At 41.4% G+C, this 13,892-nt stretch overlaps 1 protein-coding gene across 1 annotated transcript in view; it reads right to left on the reverse strand.

Annotated features, from left to right (window-relative positions):
* FBXO47 (F-box protein 47) overlaps positions 1-8,950 on the reverse strand; it is a 30,521-nt gene extending 21,571 nt beyond the window's left edge. Inside the window, exons 1-3 of the mRNA XM_017497251.2 lie at positions 8,777-8,950; positions 4,634-4,836; positions 3,992-4,162 (exon numbers count right to left, since the gene is read on the reverse strand). Coding sequence (XP_017352740.1) covers positions 3,992-4,162; positions 4,634-4,814 — 352 coding nt within the window. The 5' untranslated portion in view covers positions 4,815-4,836; positions 8,777-8,950. The remainder of the gene's footprint in view (positions 1-3,991; positions 4,163-4,633; positions 4,837-8,776) is intronic.
* Between the last annotated feature and the right edge of the window lie 4,942 nt (positions 8,951-13,892).

The raw sequence follows: 13,892 nt of genomic DNA on the forward strand, positions 1-13,892 counted from the left end.
AAAAAAAAAAAAAAAAAAAAAAAATTTAAGTCGTAAGTACTTAAAATTTCAGACGCTAGATTTTTTTTTTCCCCACAGAAAGTATCCAGTTAGGATGAAATACCCATCTCTTCCTTCAAAGATATCCTTTTATGGGACTCACATGTAAAGAATGTATAGAATTTTGTGTAGATACTTTAAAAAGAAAAAAACCCTCAATTTCTCAGTGAGATATGTAATTTGCACTACAGTGACAAGAAATGTATGATTTGTTTCCTCTAACTTTAAACATTCTATTTTCCTAAAATGGCAATACATTGTTAACATTCCTATGAGGGCAAATGTCCTCCAACTAAAAATAAGATATATGGTAGAAAATATATACCTGAACCTCATGACTTTCTTCAGCTTTCATCTTCTCCATACTTTTTAACATAAGATTATAATTACTTTATATAATTCTGAAGAATCTATAGGAGTCTAACTTATTTTTAGAAGTTGCTATGTTTGAGTAACACATGAATAGAATTTAGTTTTAAACATAAACCCTCTTTATATTTGTATATAAAAAGACATTTTTCAAACATGACAACTAAGGGGAAAGAAAAAAAATACATTTTTCAGTGTTTGGTTTTTAAACTCAGTTCTTTCCCTTTCATACTTTGGTATCCAGTTCCACAGCATATCATAACTAAAGCATTCTAGGCATTAATTCTTAGAATTCTACTCTTGGGCACAATTGATCCTCCTGCCTCAGCCTCCTGAGTATCTGGGACTACAGGCATGTGTGACTGCATCCAGCCTTATTTTGGTATGCTGGTTGCCTAATATAAAACTCCTATTTTTAAGGATTACAACTTACCATGAAACCCAATACTGGCTGTTTAAAACAACAACAATAACAACAACAAAAAACCACAGGTGCTCTGCTGTACCCTTTAGAGAATAACTTTTTAAAAAAAGTTCTTCCCATGAAAATAGAATCAGATGTAACATGCTTTCCACACTGGCCATCTGCTCTGTTTTATATGAAGAAGCAAATTAAAATTTATAATTGGCTGAGCACGGCGGCACATGCCTGTAATCCCAGCATTTGGGGAGGCTGAGGAGAGAAGATCACTTGAGGACAGGAGTTCGAGACCAGCCTGGCCAACAGAGTGAAACCTTGTCTCTACTAATAACACAAAATAGCTAGGCATGGTGGTGCATGCCTGTAATCCCAGTTACTGGAGAGGCTGAGGCATGAGAATCGCTTGAACCCAGGAGGCAGAGGTTGCAGTGAATTGAGATTGTGCCACTGCACTCCAGTCTGGGCGACAGAGTTAGACTGTCTCAAAAACAACAACAACAACAAAAACCTTCAAAACATAGCATATATATATATATATACATAAACACACACAATATAAATATTATATATATTATATACAATATAAATATTATATATATTATATATACAATATAAATATTATATATATTATATATACAATATAAATATTATATATATTATATATACAATATAAATATTATATATATTATATACAATATAAATATTATATATATTATATATACAATATAAATATTATATATATTATATATACATATATGAGACAGGTTCTCACTCTGTTGCCAAGGCCAGAGTGCAATGTCACAACTGACTCACTGCAGCCTGCTCAAATAATCCTCCCACCTCAGCCTCCTGAGTAGCTGGGACAACAGGTGTGTGGTGCTGCCATGCCCAGATAATTGTTTAATTTTTTGTAGATGGGGGTTTCCCTATATTGCCCAGGCTGGTTTTATTTTATTTATTTATTTATTTTTGAATACCTCTCTGATGCCTGGGAAAGGCTGTTTTAAACTCCTGGGCTCAAGTGATCCTCCCACCTCAGCTTCCCAAAGTGCTGGGATCACAGGCATAAGCCACTGCACCTGGCCCAAAGCACAGGATTCTGCAAATCTTATTTTAATGTCTGAAAATAAGCTGGATGCAGTCACACATGCCTGTAGTTTCAGATACTCAGAAGGCTGAGGTAGGAGGATCGATTGTGCCCAGGAGTACAAGGCCAGCCTGGACAACACTGCAAGATCCCATCTCAAAAAAAAAAAACAAAACAAAACAGTGAAAACAATAACAGATTGGGTAAAAATGACATGAGAAAATGGTAAGTATATCAAATATTTACCTAAAAAATCGTCATAAACCAAGTGTTTGCATCAAAATTAAATGGAAAGTTGAAATCATTACATGAATAAAACCATTTTAAAAAGCTAGCTATTAAGATCGATACATATTTGTACTTTTTACTGTTTTTGTTAGTTTGTTTAAGCAATTGAGCCTTGATGAGGGAGAAAATTTCTTTCAGATCAAAACCAAAGTATAAGCTCTAATATATCATCCAAGTACAGTGTACCACTTTCTCTACAATTAATGATGATAATATTTTTCCTTTTCTTTTTCTTTCCTTTTTTTTGAGATGGAGTTTCACTCTTGTCGCCCAACTGGAGTGCAATGCAATGGCACGATTTGGGCTCACTGCAACCTCTGCCTTCCAGGTTCAAGCAATTTCTCCTGCCTCAGCCTCTCGAGTAGCTGCGATCACAGGCACCCATCACCACACCTGGCTAATTTTTATATTTTTAGTAGAGATCGGGTTTCACCATGTTGGCCAGGCTAGTCTCAAACTGCTGGCCTCAGGTGATCCACCCACCTTGACCTCCCAAAGTGCTGGGATTACAGGTGTGAGCCACTGCGCCAGCCTTTTTCTTTTTCTTTTTTTTCCTAGCCTTTTTCTTTTTTGAGATGGAGTCCTACTCTATCAACCAGGCTGCAGTGCAGTGGCACCATCTCAGCTCATTGCAACCTTGGCTTAGGGTTCCTGGGATTCTCTTGCCTCACCCTCCTGAGTAGCTGGGATTACAGGTGCCCACCACCACACCCAGCTAATTTTTGTATTTTTAGTAGAGACAGGGTTTTACCATGTTGGCCAGGCTAGTCTCAGACTCCTGATCTCCGGCTATCTGCCTGCCTTGGTCTCCCAAAGTGCTAGGATTACAGGCGTGAGCCACTGTGGCTGGCTGAAAAATGATATTTACAATGAGAAGTAGGAGAGAGTAGATTCCATATTTTTACAGGCTTAATTAAACTTAATAATAAATACTGAAACCAACAACATTGTAATCAGATCACATACTTTTCTTTCATTTGGTCTTATTAAATACACAGGTAATCATCAAATACATTTTGATGTATTTGATGATATCCACATACTCTTATTATCTTAAATCTAAGCATCCTTGGGCTACTAAAAGGCAGTATTCACTTAACTTACTATTATGCCTTTATTTAAATCACACCATCTTGATATTTGGCTTTATTGCCATGCTTTGATGAATTATAAAGTGGTTTCATAATGAAATTGGTGTTATTAGTCAAGTCAAAATTAGGTTTACATCAGCACTCTCAGGGACAATGAAATCAATGAATGGAGTAAAAGACATAAATGATTATAAATCAAGGAAGAAAGATTATACAGACTTTGCTTTGATAAGGTCAGTTTAATTATTGCATAATGACTGAATAGTAAATGCACTTAAAAAATCATAGTTTCTGGTGAGAGGAAAAATAATCTTCCAGAATAATGTGCTTAAATTTCTATTTTTAAGGACTAGATTATGACTGAAAGGGAAAAGAGATAAAACTCATTCAATCCACAGGAAGTGAAGCATAGAAAATACATTAACTTCCTAAACTGGTAAGCCACTAGAGTTAAGCATAGATGACGTTGTATCTACATGAAATCAAAAGAACTGACACTTTACATCAAAATGCATTTTCTGACCTTTAAAAATATGTGGTTAAGGGAGTGTTCTCACATTAAAGAGTAAAAGCATCATAGAAACAGGAACATTTTAGAAAAATTCAATTTCCTACTGGCCTTACACAATTGTATACTAAATTTCTCTTTATTAAGCATAGTTCTTTACTTGTTGCATTTCTCATTATGTAAGTTACCTAGAGATCTGTAGTGCTCCAGCATAGCAGAGTCTTGTCTCCTGCCAGGCAGCTCAAGGTTATGAAAGTCCTGTAGTAAAAGTCTTTTGCTTCCTGATGAGGTTGATATATAATTAACAATATGGTGGCTGATTGCTTTAGACACCATGCTTAGCATGCTGATATCCTTCACTACCAAAAGAAATATATAGATACATATATGTGTAGGTATCAATGGCTTAAATGCAAGAATGTCACCATTAACACAGTCTATTAACTTATAAGTTAACTCAATCATCACTATCACCATCATCATCCCAGTGGGAAAAAAGGGAAAAATCTTAAAATTGTTTTAAATCCAGTTCTCAATGAATTAGAAACATGTTTGGATTTACCAACCAAGGTACTATGTCATAATTACAGGCATGCTTTCAAGAGTTTTAAGTATTGCTGTGTTCAAAGGAAGATTAAAAAAAATAATTTAAGCATTGTGCTTTCTCATTGTATGCCTTACCTGACAATAACAATACTTCAGAAAATAAACAAACGAAACATAAATGTCATTAACATTTTAGCATGGCCTAAGATGACAAACTGGTTCTTGGGAAAAATTAAAATATTCTAGTGTCTTGTGTAGGCTACTCATAAGTTTCCAAACCTCACCTGACAAATATTCTAAAATTATTTGGAATATTTCCAATGGTAAGGCTTTAAAATTTCCAAATGTTGATATGGGTTGAAAGCCTGAGCCAAGGGTCTTGGAGTAACAGCTGGTTCGACGATTACTACGTCTGTGTTTCTGGTTGGGAATCAAAGTGAAACTGGTATTTATTTTGGATGCCATACTTCTTGTCTCAAAATTTATCCTGGACAGAAAAACAAAGTACAGGAGACAAGGAAGAAAGGAAATTAAAGCAAGGAAGAGCTTTTTTTTTTTTTCCTTAAATGAAGAGATTGATAGTTTTTTTTTTTTTTTTTTTGAGACAGTGTCTCACTCTGTTGCCAGGCACTAGGCTGGAGTGCAGTGGCACAATCTCGGCTCACTGCAACCTCTGCCTCCTGGGTTCAAGCAATTCTCCTGCCTCAGCCTCCCGAGTAGCTGGGACTACAGGTGCATGCCACCGCGCCCAGCTAGTTTTTGTATTTTTTTTTTTTTTTTTTTTTGAGACGGAGTTTCGCTCTTGTTACCCAGGCTGGAGTGCAATGGCGCGATCTCGGCTCACCGCAACCTCCGCCTCCTGGGTTCAGGCAATTCTCCTGCCTCAGCCTCCTGAGTAGCTGGGATTACAGGCACGCGCCACCATGCCCAGCTAATTTTTTGTATTTTTAGTAGAGATGGGGTTTCACCGTGTTGACCAGGATGGTCTCGATCTCTTGACCTTGTGATCCACCCGCCTCGGCCTCCCAAAGTGCTGGGATTACAGGCTTGAGCCACCGCGCCCGGCCAAGTTTTTGTATTTTTAGTAGAGACGGCGTTTCACCATGTTGGCCAGGATGGTCTCGATCTCTTGACCTCGTGATCCGCCCGCCTCGGCCTCCCAAAGTGCTGGGATTACAGGCTTGAGCCACTGCACCCGGCCCGAGATTGATAGTCTGATATGCAATAGCTGTTTCACCATATTTTCAAAAGTTTTTTGTGGCCCAGGCTGGAGTGCAATGGCACAATCTCGGCTCACTGCAACCTCTGCCTCCTGGGTTCAACAGGTGAGTAGCTGGGATTACAGGCATGTGCACCACGCCCAGCAAATTCTGTATTTTTAGTAGAGACGAGGTTTAGCCATGTTGGCCAGGGTGGTCTCGAACTCCTGACCTCATGTGATCCACCCACTTTGGCCTCCCAAAGTGCTAGGATAACAGGTGTGAGCTACCAAGCCTGACACCACTTACTTGGTTAGAATTAAAGTTTAAATAAAGTCTCTATTTTCATCTCCTTTTTTATTGTTTCGAACAAAAAAAGTCAGTACTCAGTTTTAAAGGAATAGACAAACATTACTATGAAATTTTAAAGCTACATTAATACTTTAACTTTTTAAAATAATATAGGCTGGGTGTGGTGGCTCACATCTGTAAGCCCAACACAAAAAAGTAGGTGGCATTACTACTACCAATTGTGTGCTGTATAATACTCAAATAAGCAGTGAATTAAAGTCTTTCTTTTGAGTCAAGGTCTTGTTCTGTTGCCCAGGCTGGAGTGCAGTGGCATGATGATAACTCACTGCAGCCTCAAAACTCCTGCACTCAATCCTCCTGTTTCAGCCTCCGGAGTAGCTGGGACTACAGGCACAGAGCCACCATGCCCAGATAAAGTGGAAAAAAATTTTTTTTTTGTAGAGACAGTGTCTGCCTATGTTGCCCAACCTGGTCTTGAACTCCTGGTCTCAAATGATCCTTCCACCTCAGCCTCCCAAAATGCTGGGATTATAGGTATGAGCCACTGGGCCTGGCCAAGTCTTACATAATTAATAGGACTAGAATAAATACATGAATAGTAATAATTCTTCCCCCAATTCTCCATTCTGTTAATAATAGTCACTGGCTGGCCGAGGTGGCTCACACCTGTAATCCCAGCACTTTGGGAGGTGGAGGTGGGTGGATCACCTGAGGTCAGGAGTTCAAGACCAGCCTGGCTAACATGGTGAAACTCCATCTCTACTAAAAATACAAAAATTAGGCTGGGCGCAGTGGCTTAAGTCCCAGCACTTTGGGAGGCCAAGGCGGGTGGATCACCTGAGGTCAGGACTTTAAGACCAGCCTGACCAACATGGTGAAACCGTCTCTACTAAAAATACAACTGTTAGCTGGGCATGGTGGCGTGCACCTGTAATCCCAGCTACTGGGTACGCTGAGGGAGGAGAATTGCTTGAACCTGGGAGGCAGAGGTTGTGGTAAACTGAAATTGTTGCTCATTGCACTCCAGCATGAGCAACAAAGTGAGATTCTGTCTTAAACAAAAACAAACAAAAGAATAATAATAATAGTCACTGGTGAATCTTAGAAAGGGCTTACACAACTTGATTTCAAAGACAAATATTTCCTAAACTTATTAAATGTAACTTATTGAAATCACTGTTTATTTACACTAATCATTTAAACATATGTACTACACAGTGACTTTGTGTCACTCTGTTGTCCTAATTCAGAAAACAATGTCTTTTGTATCTATATACACATATGTATATATACATAATTACAACTCCAATCTAAGGCTCCTTGTTTCTGAAGTAACAACTAAGACATTTTCATCAACGAGATATAAATGTAACTGGCTAAAATACATTTTCTCCTTTCCTATAAAATTGCTAAAGTCACATTGTTACTTATTCATCTTAAAAAGTTACATATCGACTTACATCAGTTCAAAATTGGTTACACATTTGAAACCACAACAAAGAAATTTAGCGCTTAGTGGAAAGAACACTCTAAACCTCCCTTGAAACCATATCGCAGCACTTGGCGTCGGAACATTTAAATTAGGAGATATTTTAAAATAATCGTTAAAATTACACAAATAACTTGTCAACAACTTTACAAAATAAGCTAAACAAAAAGAAGAAAATTAAGTTCACTTATAAACACTTCGGTTTATATCATTTCAGATTTTTACATACATATATCTCTTTTTTAACAACAAAAAGGGGATCACTATTCATACTGCTTTGTAATCTGCTTTTTTCAAGAATTCTCTTTCCATGCTAATAAATGTCCTTCTACAAGTAATCATATTTTAATGACTGTTTGTCATTCTGCCAAGTAAAAGGATCTTAATCTGTTTAATCTATAAGGTCGTTTCTAACTTTTCACAGCAGGCGTTTTAAAGCATTTTTATTACAATAACATAAATCTGGCCTTGGCTTTGTCCTGTTTTCCCTGAGGACTGTGGAAAGTAGGACTTGGGCCCGGGGCTCTTCAAAGACTGTCACCAGGTGGGAACTTCGGTGTGTCAATTATGAACTATATACATGTTTAAAATAAATATAAATAAGGCTGGGTGTAGTGGCTCGAGTCTGTAATTCCAGCACTTTGGGAGGCCGAGCTGGGTGGATCACCTGAGGTACGGAGTTCAAGACCATCCTGGCCAACATGATGCAACCCCAACTCTACTTAATACAAAAAATTAGCTGGGCATGGTGGCAGACAACTGTAATCCCAGCTACTTGGGAGGTTGAGGCAGGGGAATCACTTGAACCCTGAAGGCGGAGGTTGCAGTGAGCCGATATTGTGCCACTGCACTCCAGCCTGGGCGACAAAGCGAGACTCCATCTCAAAATAAATAAATAAAAATTGAAAAATGATGAACCCAAATTCCTTTATAACTCAAATCTCTACTTATAGTTCCTTATTTTCCTCACTCACACCTGGACGTTTTGCAGGGAAAAAGCACGTTTTTGTGAACATTCTGACGGTACAATCATAAATTATTTCTGGTTTCTGCTCACCCCTCTAGAGATTAAGAATCACAGCCCCAAATTGTAATAATAAAATATGTTTCATGCCCGCTCTTCCATCCCACGAATTCTGACCGCACGTGAAAGGTTCTGAGGGGCTCAGCTGGATGAACTTCCCCACCTTTAAGATAAAAACTATAAACTCACAGGGATTTCTGTTTTAACATAAAACCCTTGGAAGGGCCCCACACCATCTATCGGGCAGCTGCCCCCAAACATCTCCAAAGCCGCAAACAGGGAAGCCTAAAGGAGAAACTGGCTAACAGGAGAATCAAACCCCAGGGGTTACATCGTTTGCTCCCTTCAGTCATGAAAGATGAAATTATCTCAATAAAGTACTAGGGAAAAAAACCTCTTTTACCACAGATTTTGACAGTTTTCCAGCTACAGAGTCACAGGAAAGTGGGAGTCAGTCGTTTTGCCCCACCGTCCTCAAATTTCTTAGTGTTTAGAAAAGAAACTATCTCCTCACGTTCTTCCCGCCAAGAAGCGAGAGGGTCACACTCCCTTAGGCTCCGGAGCTGAGACCCCGCCCACCAGGAGCCCTCGCGAACTCTAGAATATTGTAGAATCTTCCCAGGAGCCCCCGCGGGAAGGAGGCCCCGCCCCCTCATGAATAGCAAGAAGCCTCAGCTCTCGTAGTGCCCGCCTCCCTCATGAATATTGTAGACCTTCCCTGGAGCCCCTGCGGGAAGGAGGCCCCGCCCCCCTCATAAATAGTAAGAGAGCCAGCTCCCATGGTGCCCCCCACCCCGTCTCATAAATAATTAACAAGGGCAAGGTTCCTGGAGTCCAAACTGAGGCCTCAGCCACCCTTTCGATCCAAGCTGAGGACAGGGAGGGGCTGGAGCCGTTATGGTGTGGAGGACGCGAGGGTGTAGCCCAAGACCTTGAATCGGGTGAGCCATGTCTCTGCTCCCACTGCCTTTCCGTTCACCTAGTTTTGAGACATCTTTTGAGTCCATCCCACCCCCACTCACCCCAGTAGGGCAAGTTACAAAGGGTTCATCAAATCTTTTGGTGGAAAAAACCTCCAGACACTCCTTTTTAAATCTGTCTTGCAAGGGCTGTGGCTCACGCCTGTAATCCCACGCCGAGGCCAGAGAATCCCTTGAATCCAGGAGTTCTAGACCAGCCTGGGCAACATAGGGAGACCGGCCCACCCTGTCTCTAAATAAACAAATAAATAATAAATCTGTCTGAAATCAAGGGAAGATGTATGTGTGTCTCCAGCCTCTCAAGAGGAAATTAAGACAAACCTTTCGGCCGGGCGCGGTGGCTCATGCCTGTAATCCCAGCACTTTGGGAGTCCGAGGCGGGTGGATCACAAGGTCAAGAGTTCGAGACCATCCTGGTCAACATGGTGAAACCCCGTCTCTGCTAAAAATACAAAACATTAGCTGGGCATGGTGGCGCATGCCTGTAATCCCAGCTACTCAGGAGGCTGAGGCAGGAGAATTGCCTGAACCCAGGAGGCGGAGGTTGCCGTGAGCCGAGATCGCGCCATTGCACTCCAGCCTGGGTAACAAGAGCGAAACTCCGTCTCAAAAAAAAAAAAAAAAAAAAGACAAATCTTTCTATCTAGGCCCTTCTGACTAGATTACATTCTTATTTATTTATTTATTTATTTATTCATTCTGTAACTATTTATTGAAGCCTGCTCTGGGCCAGGCACAGGAGTAGGCCCTAAGGACGGAACAGAGAACAAGACAGGTAAGTTTCCTTCTTTAATGGAGTTTATTAGCCTAATGGGGAAGATAGAATAAACAGAGCATGTACAGATGGTGAGAGCAGCGAGACCGAGGAAGTAAGACAGAATGACGGAATGTGTGTATGTTGGTGGAGAGCTACTTTAGATGGAGTGATTCTCAAGGTCCCTCTGATGTGACAATTTGAGAACTAATGGAGGAGAAGGAGACAGTCAGGTTAAGGGCTGAGGGAAGAGGGAATGGAGGAAAGATTCTACTTTTTTTTTTTTTTTTTTTTTGAGATGGAGTTTCGCTCTTGTTACCCAGGCTGGAGTGCAATGGCGCGATCTCGGCTCATCGCAACCTCCGCCTCATGGGTTCAGGCAATTCTCCTGCCTTAGCCTCCTGAGTAGCTAGGATTACAGGCACGTGCCACCATGCCCAGCTAATTTTTTGTATTTTTAGTAGAGACGGGGCTTCACCATGTTGACCAGGATGGTCTCGATCTCTTGACCTCGTGATCCACCCGCCTCGGCCTCCCAAAGTGCTGGTATTACAGGCTTGAGCCACCGCACCCGGCGAAAGATTCTACTTTTGTAGACCAACTTTACATTATACCCAACACAAAATATACAAGGAACTACACAAGGTTGAAACTTAGGGCTAGTTGGCATGCTGTTATTTTATATAGTCACAAATATTCATCTGTTTTGTCTTTGTATCCTTTTTTCCCTGACTTCAGGTGATCTGCCCACCTCGGTCCTCACAGAATGCTTGGGATTACAGGTGTGAGCCACTACTTCTGGCCTTTTGTTTTTTTTTTAGATAGAGTCTTGCTCTGACTCCCAGGCTGGAGTACAGTGGGTCGATCTTGGCTCACTGCAGCCTTTGCCTACTGGGTTCAAGCCATTCTCAGACACCCAGTAGCTGGGACTACAGGTGTGCACCATCATGCCCAGCCTTGTATTTTTAGCAGAGATGGGGTATCGCTATGTTGCCCAGGCTGGTCTCAACCCCCTGGGCTCATGTGATCTGCCTGCCTCCCAAAGTGTTGCGATTAAAGGTGTGAGGCACCAGGCCCGGCCCTGGCTTGGTATCCTTTTGCAGCCAGCCAATTTTTTTTTTTTTTTTTTTGAGACAGAGTCTCATTCTGTTGCCCAGACTGGAGTGCAGTAGCGGGATCTTGGCTCATTGCAACCGCCACGTTTCAGATTCAAGCGATTCTCCTGCCTCAGCCTCCAGAGTAGCTGGGATTACAGGCACCTGCCACCACGCCCAGCTAAGTTTTTGTATTTTTAAATAGAGATGGGGTTTCACCATGTTGGCCAGGCTGGTCTCGAACTCCTGACCTCAGGTGATCCATCTGCCTCGACTTACCAAAGTATTGGGATTACTGACATGAGCCACCGTACCTGACCACAGCCAATTCTTTTTTTACCCTGTCTCCAACATTGATTAGCGGTCCTTGACCAAGTCTCATCCCCTTGGCAGTGGGCCACATGCACAGAATGAAACACGAATCCTGAGTGGTGAGAATTTAGATTTTACCCAAAGTGCCATGGGAAGTCCTTAAAGAGTTTTAAGCAGTGAGTGAAATGATCTGATTTACATCATTGAACGATTGCTCTGGCTTTTATGTGGAGAATAAATGAGGCTAGGAGTGGAGGGTAAGATCTGTTAGGATGTTGCGGGACTAGAATGGTGGCTCTGAGGGATGTTTGAGATATATTTTCATGGTAGAATTAACTGAATTTACCCAATGGATTGGATACAGGTGGAAGGAAGGGGAAGGAAGGAGATAGGGATGATTCCCAGGTTTCTGACTTCAATAAATGGGTGAAAGTTAATCCCGTTTACTGAGATAGGCAAGTGAGTTTTTCTTCTAGTGGAATTTTGTTTGTTTTTGTTTTGTTTTCTTTTGAGGAACTAGGTCTCACTCTGTTGCCCAGGCTGGAGTAGAGTGGTGCAATCACAGCTTACTGTGACCTGGAACTCCTGGCCTCTAGCAATCCTCTCACCTCAATGAAGGGCTGAGATGGAGAATTAAGAGAATTCTAGCGGAGAATTAATTTTCCAAATGGTGAATTTGAGATTTCTCTGAGGCATTCAAGTGAAGATGTCATGTTAAGGAGGCAGGTGAATTTAAAAAGCAGAGTGCTTTTGGAGGAAAATGTCTGGACGGGCAGTATACGTTTAAGGATTGGAAGAATATACTTATAAGCATTAGAGAACACTCAGACATTGGGAAAAGGAGGATAAGATCTCAAAGGAGGTTGAAAAGGAGCAGCTAGCAAAGTGAGCTGGGGAAAACCAGGAGAGTATGGGGTCACAGAATCCTGAAACAGGGGTGCTTCAAGAATGAGTAGCCCACTGTGACAAATGCCACCCAGTTGAGCAAGCTGTCTGTTATATGAGAATTGCAGGTGTCTGCTGGACTTGGCAATCCAATTTAGGTACAAGCACTGCAGGTCCACCTTGCCATTTCCTATTTCAAGAACCCATAGTAACTTTGCCTTGCCAGCCACCTGAAACTCACATCTCTCTGCTATTTCATCAGTGTACTCTGTGATCTAATCCTCACCTAGTCATTCATCCATTTGTTAAATTCAATCCATGCCTATTTTCTGCCAGGCCCAGTGTTAGCTCAGGATAAATACCATTTTAGCCTTCCAATGGCTCATGCTCAGAGCACCCAACTTGATATAATCTAATCTGTTCCTTCCCAAGGAAACAAACCTGCGACTCCAGCAGGGGTGGAGGAGGTATCTCCTCCTTAGCAGATTTGCCCCTACCTCTTTGTGCTGAAACTCTCATCAAAAATGACTTCTCTGCTTTCTAAATCTCTCTCCAGGATCTGCTTTAGGATTCACACCCTGGCCAGGCATGGTGGCTCATGCCTATAATCTCAGCTCTTAGGTAGGCAGATTTGGGAGGATAGCTCAAGCCCAGGAGTTCGAGACCTGCCTGGGCAATATAGTGAGATCCCATTTTCCACAAAAAGGAAAAAAAGAGACCAAAAAAAAAAAAAATTCACACCTGCATGAATAAGCATGCCTTCTCACCTAAGTGATGCTGTAAATCCCTCGATATGCATTGTATCTCTTTTGTATTCTTCACATAGAAAAGAATACCAGGTACAGAGATGGATCTCCCACAAGGCTATGGAAACTTAAGCTTCAGGGTTCTTTGCTTGCTCAGGCCCTTTCCAAGGCCCTGTACCTAATTATTTATTTATTTATTTATTTTTGAGAGGGTGTCTCGCTCTGTTGCCCAGGCTGGAGTGCAATTGCACATTCTCACTGCAACCTCCACCTCCTGGGTTCAAGTGATTCTCCTGCTTCAGCCTCACGAGTAGCTGGGATTACAGGCATGTGGCACCATAACTGGCTAACTTTTGTATTTTTAGTAGATGTTGGGTTTCACCATGTTGCCCGGGGGGCTGAGGCAGGAGAATCACTTGAACTCGGGAGGTGGAGGTTGCGGTGATCCGAGATCATGCCATTGCACTCCAACCTGGATAAGAGGAGCAAAAACTCCATCTCAAAGAAAAAAAAGAAAAGAAAAGAAAATATATATATATAGTAATAGTTGTATGCTTGTTTTATTAAGTCAAAATAATTTTGCCAGGCGTGGTGGCTCACGCCTGTAATCCCTGCTTTGGGAGGCTGAGGGAGTCGGATCATTTGAGATCAGGAGTTTGAGAACAGCCTGGCCAACATGGTGAAACACTGACTCTACTAAGAGTACAAAAATTAGCTAGGCATAGTGGCATGCACCTGTAGTCCCAGT

This window comes from Cebus imitator, unplaced genomic scaffold (genome assembly GCF_001604975.1).
Source record: "Cebus imitator isolate Cc_AM_T3 unplaced genomic scaffold, Cebus_imitator-1.0 Scaffold228, whole genome shotgun sequence".
NCBI classification, from domain to species: Eukaryota; Metazoa; Chordata; class Mammalia; order Primates; family Cebidae; genus Cebus; species Cebus imitator.